Raw genomic sequence first — 18,428 nt, 5'->3', positions numbered from 1 at the left:
GCCCACCTGTTTCCTTCACCTGTGTGCATGAACTTCATTTTAATGGAGATATAAAGCACATGCAAAGCGAGACCTCCACATACAGTCAGTCAAATAAAAATATGGTTTCTAAATTTGGCAATGTGCTTAAAGGGGATCCGAAAACTTACATTATAAAAACAGCTGAGTAACTCTCTGTACAACCAGTACTATGTATATTAGTATACAAACATTGGTTAAAGTTATCATAATCTATGTCCATTAAGCCTTATATCATCATGACAGAATGTTTTCATCTTACATTGGCTTTTCCTCCTTCATTATTGTTGGTCTCATTATAATGACTGTTGCAGTGATTGTGATCACCATTAGGACATACCTGTCAACACTCCCGTTTTTCCCGGGAGTCTCCCATATTTCACACCCATCTCCCACCCCCCTCCCATTTTGTTCATTCCCCTGGGAAACTCCCGTAATTGATATGGCCCAAACCTCATTATCATACCTGTCAACATTTGGGTACAAAATCCGGGAGACATCTGAGCGGGGGTTGGGGGCGGGGGGGTGCATGGCAGGGGCTAGGAACGGGCGATCTGATACGAGGTACTTTAAGGCCAGAGTTGCCAATATTGATACCAATATTGATACCTCTAATGAATGACATTTTTATGAATTCTTTGGATAAAATTATTAACTTAAATTATTACTTACATTTTGTATATATTTATAGGTCTAAGCAGAAAATTATTAGGCTGTTCTGTTTACCTTTTAAAAATGTGCAAGTATAAGCAACATATAAATCCACAAAATTAACCATAGATATTATTATATGGTTACTATTACTAAAACCATGTTACCATATGGATACTACAGTAATGCTGTAGTAAAACAATGGTTAATTGTATCAAAACCTTGCTTGCTGCCCCAAAAAAATTAAAAACACGTTTACTACAGTTGTGGTTACTAGTCATGGTTAATACAATATTACTACAGTAAATCCATGGGTAGTTTTCATAAGGGTTAGTTTATTATTATTATTAATTTCGTAAGGCTATAATTTATTAAAGAGGATTAAAGATGCCAATGTTTTAACACCTGAATTTAAATAAGCCTGTATAAATCGGTGTATGTGTGTGTGTGTGTGTGTGTGTGTATGTATATATATATATATATTACCCAGCGGCCCACTGGGAAAATACCCGGTGCTCTCTATTGCCAGTCTGCCCCTGAGTAAATTCCAAGCCTTTAGATGTTTGTATCATCTTACTCAGTATTACCAAATTTAAGTAACTAATCTTTTCTTAGATTAATGCACTTTTCAGAGGAAATTCAAGAATAACATTATGAGTTAAAATAAAAAGTGTTTTGATAAAAGAACATACCACGTTGTTTTATTATTATCTTTTTGTAACACTTTACAATAAGACATCATTATTACACGTTACAATTGATATGTTATAAGTAATGTAAATACTAGTAAGACTGTATTCTCTTATTTTAAAGCTTTCATGGTTTGCCTGCAAAACGGTGTAATGGAAAATGTCAGAGGTAAGCATGTGGTTATGTGGTCTCAAATAGCTTCTCACTAATGTGATCTTGTGTTAAATCTCCACAAACCATTTTGAAAGTAAAGCTGACAAGATCTCAAATGTATATAACTGGAAAAAAGAAAAGAAAAGCATCTGTTGTATTGGTTATACATATTAAAATGACAAATACTTATTTCAAATAAATGTGGCCAGTTTTTACACTACCAGCACATTCCACACTACCCATTTCTAGCCATTACTTTTTTTGTTTGTTTTGTTTTGTATACTGTGCATTATGACATCCGAAAAATGTATCACTGGGAAACCTGTGCACTGTAAAAAAAAATTGTAAATATAAACTTGCATAAATTACAATGATAATGCAAGTTGATTTGATTTGATAATTATGATTTGTATGTTAACTGGACAAAAAAAAAAAAAGAAGGTGACTTAATCAGTGAAAAAATTGTTTACAAAATCCTTAGATCATTTGCATTTTTATGTAGCCGCTATCACGGCCCACCACGACGCAGTGGACGGCAAATCCTTGGGTAAGCACGACTTGATTATCAGGGGCGCCTGGAGGCTGAATCCTCCCCAGCCAAGCCTGTTCCCCTCCTGGGATCTCTCAGTGGTCCTCTCGGGCACTAGCTTCCATCCAAGAGGGTTGGGGACCTGCAAGCATTCTGTGTCAGCAACACTTGCCTGGAATTCGGTCCGGCAGATACTAACGTCATCCTAAGACCGCGACTGGGCTACGTGCCCAAGGTTCCTACGATCCCCTTCAAGGAACAGGTTGTGAACCTGCAAGCAAGCTGGAGGAGGCAGACCCAGCCTTCGTTGCTGTGTCCGGTATGTGCTTTGTGTATCTATGTGGACCCCACACAGGGCTTTAGATGCTCTGAGCAGCTCCTTGTCTGCTTTGGTGGATGGCGGAAAGGAAACGCTGTCTCCAAACTGAGGCTGTCCACTGGGTCATCGACGCCATTTCCTTGGCCTTACATACTCAGGTTGTGCCCGCCCCTTGTGGATTCGAGCACACTCGATGAGAAGTGTGGCATCCTCGTGGGCACTGGCCAACAGCACCTCCCTAAGCAGACATCTGCAGAGCAGCGGGCTGGGCAAAACCCAACACCTTTGCGAGGTTCTGCAATCTCAGGGTTGAGTCGGTCTCGTCCTGTGTTTTGTCAGGACCGAGCTGGTAGAACTCGGTAATATGGAACAGCTGACCGGGTGTTCCGCTTGCACCTAGTGCCCTTTACCAAGTTGACTAAGCCCCCGCTTCCTGGATTTTCTTCCTCCCTAGCCTTCTGGTCTGCGAATTCAGTGGAGGAATTTGCGACCAGACCCACTATGAGCCGCAAGTGCTCTGTACTGGGGTAGGGCTCCACAGGCTTAATTTCCTCTTCAGGCAACTCCCTGTGATGTATTTTCCCCCTGTCGGTGGACTCGCGTCTCCCTTGGGCAGTCCCTCTGCCCCCGGTCACTTTGTTTGTAGAGCTCCTCCCTCATCAGGTAGGACCTGCCACTGGGCAACTCCCAAGTGTGGCTTGACAACCCATGTGGTGTATTGGCAACACATCACCTCCCCCTAGTCTGGACAGGATGTGGTCTCTGCAGGGTCTTTTCCCCCTGAAAGAATAGGATCGGGAAAGATCGGCTTCCCCGACACATTTCATAGCGTTAAGATGGCCCCAGCCGATTTACGCTCTATGCGAGAAACATAAAGAGAGAAAAGGCTGCGGCTGGCTGGCTTGCTCCCATTATGGTCATGTAGCGCCTGTTCCCCCCTTAGGGGTGCTGGGAACCTAAGGTCTGTATATGACACCTTTTTCAGTGGGCGTTGGTGAGGGAAGCAGCCTGCTTGCACCTGTGTCAGCGGTTCCCGTAACGTGATCTAGTGCATGGCGCTTTGAAATGGGACCCCTTGTGTCGCTACATTCAACACAACGTTGAGTGAGTGACAGAAGGGGAACGTCAGGGTTACTGTTGTAACCTCCATTCCCTGATGGAGGGAATGAGACGTTGTGTCCCCCTTGCCACGGCACTAGACCTACCACTGTAAACGGCAGTACCTTATTCTCGGCTCCTCAGTTCAAAAACCTGACTGACAGATGCACGCCCTCTTCCCTTTATATCCGTGTGGCAGGACATGCAAATTTTGACTGATTGTGGCATTTGACATGTGTTCAAATTTCACATGTGAAAAGACAGAGTGGTCGCTGCTGTTGGGTTTCAAATAAAACTTTGAACAAAATCTTAAGCCTGCAATTTTAGTTTTATTTGATTGCTTTATTTAATATTAACTAGACTGTCATGCCATGTACACAAATTGAGACTGGTTTACTAAACTAAAAAACTAATTTTTCAGCTGAACAAAAGTACAAGTTCAGTGAACTTGAGACCCTACTCTGTAAATTGAGTTAAGTTAATCACTTGAATCAAAAGTTGCATAAACTCACAAATTCAGTGCAGCAAGTTGCTTGAAACTTTAAGATAAGTCAACTTTTTATTTTTTTACAGTGTGCAAAAATCTGAGTATGTGTTCTCAGAGCTGAGCTCCACACGGATGTATGGACACAATGGTCATAGTTCATAGAGGTGGAGATCTACCAACCACAGATATTAACCACTAGTGAAGCCCACACAGAAAAATCTTTCTCATCCTATCATAACTCACACTTATCAGAACATGCTTCTTTACAGCTAGATACAATTTATGCCTCTCTGATTCTTGCAGTATCTCTGAAACAAAGGAAAGTAAGTTTCTGACTATTCACTCTTCTTATTGCAGATTTTCCAAATAACATCCTTAAAAGCTTATTTGGTTGACTATGTGATGACTAATAATAATATACAAATGAATAATAATATTTAAATGATTACTAATAATGTATATAATTCAGTACATAAATGAATTATATCTATATCAATTTCACCAGTACGACATGATGACTGACATTGGCAATATTCAGCCCATGCAAAAAGCTTCCTATAAGAAATGTGCTTTTTCAACAATCTGCTGCAGTTACTATCGATTGCAACTGTTTAAAATAAACAGCAATGTAAGATCAAAATAAGCTAAATACATTGAGAAATGAGAAAACCATTCATTACATAAAAATGTAATTTCATTAATGTGCAATACTTAATACTGTAATATATATTATTTGTGACAAAACAATTACAGAATTGCTACAATCTGTTTAATTTTCTTCCTGCAAGCATGTTCGATAGCATCCCAGGATATGAGGGAATAGTGGACGGAGGAGGTGGTAAGAAGCCTAAAAGAATATTAATTCCTTTCCTATTTTATCATTATTAATAAGTTATCATCTAAACATTTTAGGTTTGCATACAGTATGAGTTGGGTGAAACAGCCTGATACGTTATTGGGAAGAAAGAGCATATTGCCTACTAAACAGATGCTGTGCTGTTTCATGGTTACACGACTCTAGATGAGATGGAATTGTATGGAGTTTTGTTACTGATGTGTCTTTCTCTTATAACAGGTGGGTATCATCCACCTCCAATGCCATATGCACCAATGCCTGTGCCCGAACCTGCCAACCAACCACAGTGGAAGTAAGGGTTTTTACCTCTACAGAATAAAAAGAAAAACAGCCTACAATGCAAAAAATAATAATTCTAAAGAAATTCCTTGTAGAATCTGTCATTCCTCATAATGACTCCTGTTGCATGTTATTGAGTGCATATGCTATTGAGTGTGCATGTAATTGTACTTTTTTTTTCTTTTTTTTTTTTAGAAACGAGATTCCTTCTATCTCAGAGGAAAGAGCTCACAAAGCTTTCGAAGAATATGTCTCGAACAAATGCTGCTACAGATCTGGCCCGGTCAGAGAAGGAATTATGACCAACATGGAAACCTTTAATACCTACAGAGTAAGGCATAAATCATATTCATTATTAGCTTAATGATGTGAAGTTAAAATTTAATAGGTCTGTCACTTTATTCTGCTTCTGTTCTCAGTACCGTTTGGAAACTTTCATAGAATCCAGATCTACTAAATGGTGTCAGGAGCCTTTCACAGGTACAAAGGAATAAATCAAAACTTTTAGCTGTATCATTCAAATCACTGCTGCACCTGGTTACAACATACTGTATTTACTTAAAGGATCAGAATCAGAAACAGCTTTATTGCCAAGTGTTCTCACATACACAAGGAATTTTTTTTGGAACATTACAGTGAGACAGATTATAAAACAAGGTAAGAGTATAAATAAACACAAATAATAGGACATATAACAGAACGGCGTATGTACATGTGCAAGGTAGGGGTATGTACACTTATTGAATTAAATATGTGAATTTACTAGGGCTGGGAATCGCTTAAAATTGTTTAACTTATTATACGCACAATTTTCTGTAATTAATTGCAATTAATCACAATTAAATTATGGTACATGATACATTACAACAAACATTAAAAAAATCATCATAAATATATTTAATTTATACTTTGTCTTAAAAGTACTTGCAAGAAATTGGTTAGTCATCATTTATTTTAAATAAAAATGTACGTTCAAATGTTCAGATTATTTACTTTAAGGATAGAGTTAATAAAACACAATTTTACAGGTATTAATCTTTGATAGAAGTATACGCAGGGTTGGGAGGGTTACTTTTAAAATGAATTTTGTTTTCCAACTGAATAGACTCAATATTAAATGGAACAAATGATAATACAATGCTAAGTAATCTCTTCCGTAATCGGAATATGTTGTCACTGGGTCAATAGTGACATCTCCAATGTTTTGAGCATTTTCAGCTCAAGGTGGTTGCACCAGGCAGCCAGCTGATCAGCCTTCCATCTGTATGCAACTCATCACCATCGTGGATGAGACTGATGACCGTGGTGTCATCTGCAAACTTCAGGTGCTTGACAGTGGGGTCTTTTGCAGTACAGTCATTCGTGAACAGGGAGAAGAACAGTGAAAAAGAACGTATCCCTGAGAAGCACCAGTGCTAATAGTGAGGGTTCCAGATGTTCCAGAGTTTCCCCAGTCTCATTAGCTGCTGCCTATCTGTCAGAAAACTGGTGATCCATCGAAAGATTGGGGTGGGCACAAAGAGCTGGGTCAGATTGGTTGAAGCAAGATCAGGCATGATAGTATTGAAGGCTGAACTGAAGTCCACAAATAGGATTCTTGCATAAGTCCCAAGTCTGTCGAGGTGTTGTAGGATATAATGCAGTCCTATATTGACAATATCATCCACAGACTTGTTTTCTCAGTAAGAAAACTGAAGGGAGTCCAGCAGGGGTCCAGTGATGTAGGTAGGCCAAAACCAGTCTCTCAAATGACTTCATGACCACAGACATGAGCAACAGGTCTGTCAACATTAAGTCCTGTGATCGGAATGATGGTGGAGAGTTTGAAGCAGCAGGGAACATCACACTGCTCCAGTGATCTATTGAAGATCTGTGTGAAGATGGGGGCCAGTTGGACAGCGCAGACTGTCCAACAGTGTGTGTGTGTGTGTGTGTGTGTGTGTGTGTGTGTATGTGGTGAAGATCAGAACGGGGGAGGTGTGTGAGGCTGGGCTTTTTAAACCTGCAGTAAAACATATTCAAATCGTCAGCCCATAGTTGACTCTCTACAGAGGAAGGGGGAAGTGTCTTGTACTTGGTGATGCTTTTCAGGCCTTTCCACATAGATGCAGGATCGTTGGCCGAAAACTATTTCTTTCAGCTTTTCAGAGTAGCTTCTTTTAGCCAGTGTGTTCCTGTTCTGGTTGTACAATATTTTATCCCTAAATCTGTAAGCATTCTCTTTGGCATGACGAAGTTGTTTGTGTTTTCCTGAATTTTAAACCTTTTTTTAATAACACCAAAGAAAGAAATACATGTTAGAAATGACATGAGGGTGAGTGAACAATAGACAGACATAATTTTTTTATATTTTCTTGAACTATTACTATAAGCTTTTGCACAAAAGTAAGCTTAAAACATACAGTAAGACAGTTTTGGCTAAGCAACTCTGAATATGAGACTCAGCATTTGTAAAAGATTCTATCTTTGAGATCTATTTATTAACAAAGTCGTGCAGTAAACTTGAGAGTTTACCAACTGCCCTGTTCTCTCTCGCAGGGCAGCGTGTGGATGCTGGTATTCAACCTGCTCCAGGACCATGGGAGATTGCTGTCCAACCTCCAGTTTTCTTTACAAAGCACAAGCAGGACGTTAGAGTTCCCTTTACCTCCTCAGTCAAGGTTTTAGCCACAAGAACCACCAACACTAACAACAGAACATACAGCCACATTCATCAATAACTGTATCAGAATATTTCTGAATGAAACATAATCCTCTTTAACAAGAGAGTTTTGGTAGCATTTTTATCCTGCTAGAAGATCACAAGGTCTTTCCTCTATAAGTTACCTTAAAGTAAAAAATGTTAAATAATTTTTGATTCCTCGTTGCAGCCAAACTTGACCAGCAACTATGTTTTAAATTACATGTATTCATTTAGCAGATGTTTTTATCCAAAAAGTATGAACACAACAATTACTTGGAACAAAGATTGGCCAATAAAATTTGACAACCAAAACTAAATGTTGAATAATTGTTGAAAATGATGACATTCTGTTTGTACCCTAGAACTGTAATTCGTGCCAAGGAATGGGAAGTAACCCATGTTCCTCTTGTGCTGGAGCTAGAAATGTAAGTGTCGTCTTAACCGGCACGAAGCATTTTTGAAAATGTATGTAATTTGTGGAAAATATACAGTCAGACCAAAGTAGGGTTGCGTGGTACCAGTACTAGCTAAATATGATACCAAAAAATTTTAAATAGTACGATATCATCTTGTTGTTCATTCGGTACCATATTAAAGTATGCTGCCATTACCAAAATGTAATGTATTGTGAGAGTTTTGAGATGATATCAAAGACCATTTGAAAATAATTATAAAAAAGTCTCGATATGGCCAAGTGTGATCATTAAACAGCAGAATGATTACATTTAATGAACTAATATACAGTCACATACATTGCACACCACAGAACGAATGCGAGGCACCTCTATGCTATGTCATCTTCTTCACACACACAAGCAGGCACACACAAACACAACACACAATAATAATGCTTGATTTTCATGCAGTGCGTCCAATAGCATCCATCTGCAGTACTGCAGAGCAGTGTGTTTAGTGTATAATTGGCCGTGAACTCTCAAATGACCGTTTTCACCATTGCAGCTCAGAGATTTCAACTCACAAGTCACGGGAAGCTTGATATAACAAACCCTTCACAAACAGGAAGAACTTCAAATGTCTTTCAAAATAAAAGTCCTGCTGAAATTCAGTATTTAAATAATGAAATTTTCAACTGGCTGCAGGAAATTTAAGACATTACGACAGAAAAATATTACTACTTTATAGGAGTGTAATATTCAAAGCAGTCACATTAATACGCGTGGATCGTGGAGGGTAGCATGAGCCTGGATTGAGGTGAGAAACCACGCCACTACGAGGACCTACTAAGTAGTGGGAATTGGGCATTCCAAATTGGGAGAAAAGAGGATAAAAAATGTATATGTATATATACTGTTGTGCATAATTTATATCTATTAGAGTTTATGCCATTCATTTAGTCAAGTAATTTTCTGTGTAATTTCATCAAAAATCTGAATTAGTTTCTTTCCTTTTTCAATTTATTTCAAGTATTTGAAGAAATAAGTTAGTATTGATATCGAGGTACCGAAGCCAAAAGTTTGGTCTTAGAGCAACCCTAGACCAAAGGCAACGTTTTCCATCCATCCATCCATCCATCGTCAACCGCTTATCCTGTGTACAGGGTCGCGGGGGGCTGGAGCCTATCCCAGCGAAAGGCGGGGGAGGCAACGTTTTAATTCAGAAAAAATTACTTGTATATCTTCCTACAAACTAGTTCTTTTTTTAATCTTTGTCTTCATGCAGAAAGTATGCTCGGTGTGTAACGGCTCTCGTCATCGTTCTGATAACGAGTCCTGCAATACCTGTGACTACAATGGACGTGAAAAGTAAGTCTGCCACTTCTCAGTGAAGTTATTCTTTTTAATTAGCTTTTAAAACCATTGGTGAAATTATAATTTTTGTTCTTGAATAGTAATAGACTATATTACAAACTACTGTCTGGAAGCGCCATAGTTTTAGAGTGTTAACTACTTTCATTAGTGGGCTTCTGTGCATCTAGCTGTGGTTTTGTATTGTTTGAGTGTTGAGTTGTTGTTTGGCATCTTTTAGGTGTAGTTCTTGTGGAGGCAGCGGCTCTCACAAGTGTAAAACCTGTGAGGGAAAGAGACAGCTGCTTGTCTTTATCAATCTCATTGTTAAATGGTATGTTATTTATTCAGAATATTCCAATATTATTCCCCAAAATCCTTACAATTTACACTCAGCTGATCTGTCTCAATCTGAAAGTGTCTTTTTCACCCATTAGGAGCACAGAGAAAGATGATTATGTAGGACAACAGTCGAGTGGTTTGAAAGATCACAATCTTGAGAGTGTTTCAGGGAAGGAGCTCTTCAAAGATGCCCAGTACATGGTAGCACAGATATAAACTTTGATTAAAAAGCTGGATTATGGATCCGAAACAATGTGTATATACTACAGTGTACTGAAAACATGTTGAAGCACACCAGATGTTTTTGTAACATTGTAAGTTTTACTGTATACAAACTTCTTAAGTCCATGTCAGCTCGAGTGCAAGCTGTCATTAAACCAAAAGGGGAACATGCCAAATACTAAGAAATATTCAACTTTTCACACAGATTGTTTTGTTTATAGTATCATTTCTAATGAAAGAAACTATTAAATTTGATAAAATCAAAATCAAATTATTTTCACAAGTGGCCTCTGACATTTGAATCCCACCATATGTAATATGAATTTAATTAATTGTGTGTATGTATGTTTACCTACAGCTATTCCCATTGCATGGTTTCCCTGATGTTGCAGTTGCACAAGCATCTGAGCGTTTAATAAGAGACCATCAGAAGAAATATGGCAATACCTCCCGCATATTACAACAGGTACTGCTGTCTCTGTGGTTGTGTGTGTTGTTTTAATAGTTTGATTTCATTTTCATAATGTTTTATATTTTCATGAATACATTTTTAAAACTATTGAAAATTACATTTAAATATACTATGAAATAATGCAAACTTTTGCTTTATGATTACCAGTCTTTGACAGTAGAAATGATCATGTTTATATGCATGAAAATATTAATAGGAATTTGGTCATATTCCACTTAAGTATAACTCATGCAAACACTGAAACCATTTACCATAATCTGAATAATACAGCTGGCATATGCCTGTATTAATCAAAATTTGGGGTCATGTAAACACCATGTTTGGAATATTACTGTAACAAAATACAGTATTCATCTGATTATGTCCAAATGAAAGTAATTCTTGGTTGTATGCCACACAGGCAGTTGTGAAAAGTCAAGGACATTTTTGATAACTTTTTACAAACATTAAAAGATATATATATCCAGATGGGTGAAAATATCATATCTCATGTCCTGCATTTTGCTATACATTGTATTTTAATTAATGAGCTGATTAAATTACAGTTCATACTAAATGCAGCCTAATAAAATGGCATTCATGGGCAGAAGAGAATAGCAGGAAAAGAACATCCACGATCATTCAGAATATGATGATACCACGTATACAGGAATATTCTAGTAGATGTGGAGCATGTAAAAGTGTAAATATCATTATTTGAATAAATACCAGAATATGGCTCTTTATCTGAAAATGGTGTGCTTCAATTCTTAAATTTAATCTCTCCTATTTTAGAGGCAGACAATAGAGCTCATACCCATAACCAGAGTAAACTACACATGGAAAGAGAATTCTTATGTTTACTTTGTGTATGGAAATGAGTTTGACGTGAACGCTGATGACTACCCCACCACCTGCTGCTGTTCTGTGATGTAACTCTGACAAACGTCATCATTGTGGGGCTGATATAACTCCACTCTACCCATTCACTCCATAGCTGTATGTCCATACTACATGTATAACATCATGCTTTCTGTTCTGTGCACCCTAGATTGCCCAGAATAGGGCATTTTTGGGGTAAGAGTTGCTTTTTATAACTGTTGCAGGATAACTTCCTCTCCTTATGTATTTACAACATTTTAAATGTGTTAGAAAGACCTTTTAATAGAATTGTGAACTGCTCATCTTACTATAGTTTGATACAACTTTCAGAGTAAACTATTCAGAGATCTGCAGCAATGCACAAAACTGGCATACTCAAATTGGCACATGACAAGCATTGCACTTACAGTACAGCAGTTACTCCAAGCTCAAACGTGTGTAGTGTACAGCTTAAACAAGCGAAAAAAGTACATTAAGAAACCACAAATATGCAAACATTCTCTGAGTGGTTTGATCTGAATTTATTTAGTTAACAATACAGTATGACTGGAAACAATGCCCACTTCCTGTAAAATATGGCTTTTATACTTATTCTTAGTGTAATATGATGATTTTGTTTTGCATTTTCAACCAATAAACATATGCTTATGAACTTGTGGTCTGTAAATCATGAAATTGTCATAGAGGTAATATTATAGTGGTTTGCACAATAAATTAATGGTTTGTAGTTGTTTATGTTCCACAGAAAAAAGAAAGTCGTACGAGTTTCAGACAGCATGAGGGTGAGAAAATTATGAGAGAATTATCATTTTGGGGTGAACTATCCCATTTGAGAGACAGTGACAGTGACCACTTAAATAGTGACTGTTTTATGGAAACAGGTTTGTAATGTCCTATGTGTGAGAGGCTATGTGTATGTGAGAGGCAGGCCAGATCTTCAGTGGATTAGTATTTTCAGAATCTAGGCCATTATTGTTGTTCCATGATGTGTAGTGAAAAAAGATGGGTGGAACCTGATCTAGAGCAATTGGTGTTGCACAATTTTGGTTCCGGTGCTAAACCGGGAGGCCATACAGCTATTTTTGTATTTGTAGAGCTGTGAGGTGTGAATGGCCCGTTAGATTTGCTTTAGCACCCATATCCAGCATGGCCAAATTGTTATCCTGGCTTGAAGCAGGGGGATCAGAAACCTTTTGGCATCTGTCCCTCACAAGATTGCAACCTGAAATGGGAACAACCACAGAGAGAGAGAAAACAGTTAATGTTGAACCTTGAATTAATTTGCATTTAGACATGTGGTACTTTCTTTATTTTCCTCTGATAGTCAAAGCCAAACTGTTACAGACAGCTTTTAGTCTCATACTGTATGGTTTGTGTCATCAGGGGGAATAAGCATTTTGTTTGAAAAACATGTACCATTACAATGTCTAATGCAAATTTTATTTCAGAGATCAAATTAGACTGAGCATCTTTGGTGAGATCTGAATTACTGCTGCTATTTTAGAGCAGTTTCACGTGTGTAGCACCTTGAGCTGTTTTTGCAGTTGAATCTGCACAGTCTGCTGTTGTGAGCAATATAGGACCCAGTTCTGCTGGGGAACTTTCTGAGTTTTGTTTGAATTTTTTTTTTATTATTGTTCTCAACTCAGCTCTGTGGTCAAAGAATCAGTTCAAATCTTTGGTGATGTGTTTTCTGCTTAGCATTTTTTTAAGGGTGCTATTCACACGTTTTATCATCTATGATCTCTGTGGTCTGTCAGGGTTATGACATTTTTGCCTGATGTTTAGCATTTTACATACACACATCTTTCATTGTCTACACAGTGGAATGGTTCCCCTGATCAGATTTAAATTAAATTGGTGCTTCTCAGCAAGAGATGATTTGGTTCATTATCATGTGCCACTGTTTTTACAGCATTGATGCACAGCAAATAACTACCATATACCCTCCCTCTTGGCACTGATAAGAGAACCAATGAAATGTAATCACAAGAATTTTCAGGGCCAGTAAGATTGTTCGGTTGGCATTGTCATTACAAATATACATGTCTAGTTCACAGCTGCAATGTCATGCATAACCTTTCCCCATCTATGGCCATTATAATATAATACATATTATAATGTGATTATAATACAACTATATTATTTTAAAATCATATAAATTAAAATAATTTTATTACTGGTCTCTGGAGGTTTTCTGGAATGAGATATTGGTCATCTCGCTGCTCTTTTGAGAATACATGCCTTTGATTTGTCCCTGTATCAGATGCATGAGCATGTGCATTGTGTGTACAGCAACATGTCAGGCTGAAAGCCTTTGATGGACATGCTGCTGTACACATCCAATGACTGCAGATACATTTTTACATGGGTAACATTTCTGCTCAAACTGCAGAGCTTTTGCAATTACAATTTGAAATTGAATGCAATTTTCTCATTTTCTTGAGTTAAGATGCTACTAGGTATATTCTCATGCGAATCTATTTCAATATGAAAAGGGGGCTGGGCAGAGTCAGAGGTGATGCAAGTTGCAAAGAGTGTTCTTAAGTTTTAAAGGCCTAATGAAGTTCTTCAGTCTTCTTAAAGTTACTGATGGTTAATGCTAATTGTTTAAAATTGCTAGTAGTCACATGGATTTTTGTACTCAGTATGGTTTCACTGCAGCTATATGGTAAATACCACAGTGTGTCATATCAGAGATATCTGACATAGTAACACATTCAGCTTGAGACTGATGAACAATTTCAATAGAAGCATGATTACAGTCAGAGGCGTTTCCAGCATTGAAGGACATCCGGGGCTTAGCCCAGACCATTTTATTTTCACACTAGCAACCACTTCTCTGTAGTCCAAAGCTGGTGAGAGGGTATTCTTTGAGTTTTGCTCTTGCTGGGCCTGTTTCTACAGTTCCTAAATCTTCCACTCTAGTACTATCCTCAACATCCTCTCTCCTCCCTGAATCATCTGTGATGCAAAAGAACAGATACAGCACATAACTTATTGCAAATCAGCTTCAAACAGCTAATTAATTGTTACACACTTAATTCAAATGCTACATATTTCAAAGTGTAGACCAATACCATTGAAGAAAATGTATTGGGAAGAGCAGATCAGTGGGATTGCCTTAAGATCTATCATGATTCTTGAATTTTCATGTACATTACCATAAAATCATCACAAAAGAGTTATATTATAGTGAGTAAAGTGAGGTAAAAATAATATTTAATATAAGTAATTCATATTTTTTGACATAAATAGTCAAAATGATATATAAGATCCAAAGTTAAAGAAATACATGAATGACTTTATTCTAAGTTCATTGACACACCATGGCATCGAACTGTATATAATTCTCCATGTTCATCTGTCAAAATCCTTTCATTAGGATCATTGAGATAAACAATGTTTCACTTTTAACTTTATCTAAAGTAAAGTGACTTATTAATTGTTACCAGTTTTCATGCCTGATTCTGGCACAGCTGCTGCTCCTCAGTCTGTAGCTCATCTTTGCTACACTCTACAAAACCATTTAATCAAATCAAAGTGTATATTTCCTACAAACTAATATCACAAAACAAGTCACACATACATTTTATGTTAATGCTTATTGGTTATCCTTAGCGAAAACAACACCTGATAAACAAGAAAAGTACACTACGAATGATACTCGAACCGACGTCTCCGGCATGGGGGGCGGGTGCGCTAACCAGGAGGCTAAAGGCTACAGTCTTTAACGTCAGTCGCTAGTGCACCTCTTGACGTCAGGAGAGTGAGGTTTACACACTGCACAAATGCATAAATGACAAGGAGGCAGCCTCTCGCAATGCAAAGTCAATGGAGACGGTTGGATTGTTTTCCACCCCGGTGGGCGTGGTCTTCAGATTATGATGCGTTGCGCTCTGTCTCTATAGGCTAGATTATTTTTAAGACCTATGTCTATTTTTACAGGCTGTATGCAGTATGTGCAAAGCCAAAGCACAATGAAATAAGGCAACTTATGATTTCGGGGGTTTACATTTTTTGTATTTTACTATTGTCCGGTTTTATATTTGTCAGTCAACTTTTCAAAATACATTCGGGGCTAAACTCAAAACATTCGGGGCTGAAGCCCCGGCAAAATCGGTTGACGCCGCATATGCACAACACTCATTGAACAACGGTACCCGTTATCCCAGAGCAGTTAGCGTTCTCTCCCAGCCAAAGCTCCAGCCCCTAATAGAACATACACACACAAAAAAGACAATTTCACAATTACCACCAAATTCAATTACACACATCAACTAACACAAAAACAATAAAGAAACAGAAAAAAATGATAAAGTACTTTTAACTACAACAAATAAGCTACACAACAAAATACAATCACTTTTATGTAAATCAACTTACACATCCACTCACTTTATGTACACAACAAAATTGACTTACAATGGGATAAATACACACGCAGGCACACACTTCACTGTTAACGGTATCACACACGCGGACACATTAGACAAAATACGCTTGAGTGAGCATGAGTGTCCAGACTTGAGATCCCGACACTGACCAAAGCCGAACCAGACAGGAAGTCAGGATCCAGACACCACAAAGAATGAACACAAAACACGAGACAGACAGGGGACGAGGAGGAGTTCTAACCAAACTTTCTCTTATGTTTCACTTAACACTAGGGGTCTAAGAGATTCTGTTAAAAGAAAATCAATCTTCAATTTTTGTAAAAATGAAAAAGCACAATGTTTTTTTTCTCCAAGAAACTCATTCTAATGTCATGGATGAAAAATTCTGGTCAAACCAGTGGGGGGACAAAATACTTTTTTAGCAAGGTACGAATAGGTCAGCAGGCACTGTGATACTTTTAAACAATTTCACTGGGAAAATGTTAACCACTAACAGGGATATGATGTTTAAAATGAAATATGCATGGTGCACTAAAAACCCTGGTACCCACATTTTCACCTGGTTTAAACTTGATGGTTCAATCAAATCCAGAATAGACTTTTGGTGAGTGTCTGAAAATAGGCCTAATCTGGAGTCAAACTCTAGTTTCTGTAGCACCTATATCAGATAATTGTATGGTTACTCTTGTTTTTAAACCTACTTGTCTAAGGAAAAAAGGATCCTGGAAAGTTTACTCAAACCTACTAAAAGTGAACATTTTGTCAAGAAATTATAGCAACAATCAACAATATAACTGAAGATTCAAACTTTACAATTTATAGAGATAATTGGGATTATTTAAAATATAATGTAAATTAAGCAGAACTAATAAAAAAAGAAATGGAAATAATTAAAGAAATAAACAGCATTTGAATTAAATCTTAAGTGAAAATAACAAACAAAATGTATTGTCCTGCAATCCTCGCTAGACAACATTTACATTAATAAAGGAGCATATAAAAGCTCAAGGGTGAAGTGGGTAGAGGGGGAGAAAGGAACTCATCTTATTTTTGTAGATTGGAAAAAAGAGACAAGAGTGGAATGCTGCGAAGGCACTGCTAATTAAAAATCAAGAATGTACGGACTCTGCTAAGATTTCTAAGGAAATCTTCCATTTCTACAGTAAGCTGTGCTCCTCTTATTCATACATGCTGGTGCTTTCTTTGAGCACATTAAGGAATGGATTCCTAAAGTGGATGAGAGTTTTAAAAATGTATGTGATTCAGACATCAGTATGGATGAAGTGGAAAAAGCCATTAAATGCTTGTCCTTAGGCAAATCTCCTGGTTCAGATGGTCTAACAAGTAATTTCTATAGGCATTTTTGGGAATATCTTAAAGAACTTATTTTCCATATGTTAACAGACATTTATGAAACCCACACTCTTTCAGCTTCTACAAAGTAAGGGATCGTCACTCTCATCACCAAACCGGGAAAAGATCCAAAATTAATAGAAAATCTTAAGACCCATAACCCTGTTTAATAATGACTATAAAATAAAACTCATATTTATTTAACAGATTAAAAACCAGTATTACTCAAATTATGTCAGATACACTGTCAGGTTTTTAAAAGGTTGGTCAAATCATGACTTACTAAATTGTCATTATTTAATTGAAGATTAAGGTTTTATATTATATTTATTTATTTTTTAAAGCTTTTGATACGATTGAACACAGATTTATTTTTTGTACTTTAGAATTATTTGGAATAGGAGAAAACTTTATAAATTTAGTGAAACCACTTTATAAGGACACTAATAGCACAGTCTTATTACCAGAGGGTATGTCTCAAGATTTTCAATTGATAAAGGAATTAAACAAAGTTGTACCATCTCTCCCTTGCTCTTTATCACTGCAATAAATGTACAGTGTTAGGCATACAGCTGGCAATCCGCCAATTGGCAGACGACACAACCATATTCATGAAAAATAGTAAGCAAGTTCCAAAAATCCTCAAAACAATAGAGCTTTTTTCTAGGGCACCTGGCTTAAAATTAAACCTTAAAAAAATGTTATTACTACAAATTCACAACTCCCCTCTGTTGACAATTTATAATATCCCTGTTAAAGCAACCATTAAATACCTAGGCATACACGTTACAAAGGATAATAACTCACTAAATAATCTCTAAATAAATAAATGATGAATGTAAATCTTATTTGAATTTGTGGTCTCAAAGAGACTTCTCTATTATTGGCCTGAATTTTCCTTACAAAAATGGAGTGCATTTCAAGATTCTTCTACCCAGCTTACTCGATGTAATTTCCCAAAAATAAAATAAAAGCTATAAACCAGGCTAACTTTAATCATATTTGGAAAATAAAAACACTACATTAGATTTTGAACACTACTTAGATTTGTATCTATTTACTGGTTTATTTTGACATTGTTTTTGTTGCCATCTAATTTACTTGTATTTATTGTTCAGCTTTTACTTTTTTTATGTAAAAAAATATTTGCTAATTGTCACCCTTGTTACGTTTTGTATGCCGAGAGTTGATTTCAGTATGTCTTGTTGGATGTAACCTCTGTTTCCCTGATGGAGTGAACGAGATGTTGTGTTGAAGAAGCGACACTAGGGGT

General features: G+C 37.1%; 1 protein-coding gene across 1 annotated transcript; it reads left to right on the top strand.

The window, feature by feature from the left end:
* The first annotated feature begins 4,459 nt into the window (after positions 1-4,459).
* Positions 4,460-11,478, top strand: LOC127630595 (protein SSUH2 homolog). The gene is made up of 12 exons (XM_052108210.1): positions 4,460-4,573; positions 4,699-4,783; positions 5,021-5,093; positions 5,276-5,411; positions 5,500-5,560; positions 7,619-7,740; positions 8,126-8,188; positions 9,444-9,526; positions 9,750-9,842; positions 9,946-10,051; positions 10,431-10,538; positions 11,319-11,478. The coding sequence occupies exons 1-12, from the start codon at positions 4,460-4,462 to the stop codon at positions 11,457-11,459; spliced, it is 1,185 nt and encodes a 394-aa protein (XP_051964170.1). The 3' UTR covers positions 11,460-11,478.
* Positions 11,479-18,428: the final 6,950 nt, after the last annotated feature.

Source organism: Xyrauchen texanus, chromosome 37 (genome assembly GCF_025860055.1).
Source record: "Xyrauchen texanus isolate HMW12.3.18 chromosome 37, RBS_HiC_50CHRs, whole genome shotgun sequence".
NCBI classification, from domain to species: domain Eukaryota; kingdom Metazoa; phylum Chordata; class Actinopteri; order Cypriniformes; family Catostomidae; genus Xyrauchen; species Xyrauchen texanus.
This window is presented reverse-complemented; position numbering and strand designations above follow the sequence as displayed.

Excerpts from the sequence above, each read along its gene's own strand:
- LOC127630595 (XM_052108210.1), top strand. The coding sequence starts at position 4,460 with ATGACTGACATTGGCAATATTCAGCCCATGCAAAAAGCTTCCTATAAG. Across the intron at positions 5,094-5,275 it reads GCCAACCAACCACAGTGGAA|AAACGAGATTCCTTCTATCT; the intron begins GTAAGGGTTTTT and ends TTTTTTTTTTAG. Across the intron at positions 7,741-8,125 it reads CCTTTACCTCCTCAGTCAAG|AACTGTAATTCGTGCCAAGG; the intron begins GTTTTAGCCACA and ends TTTGTACCCTAG.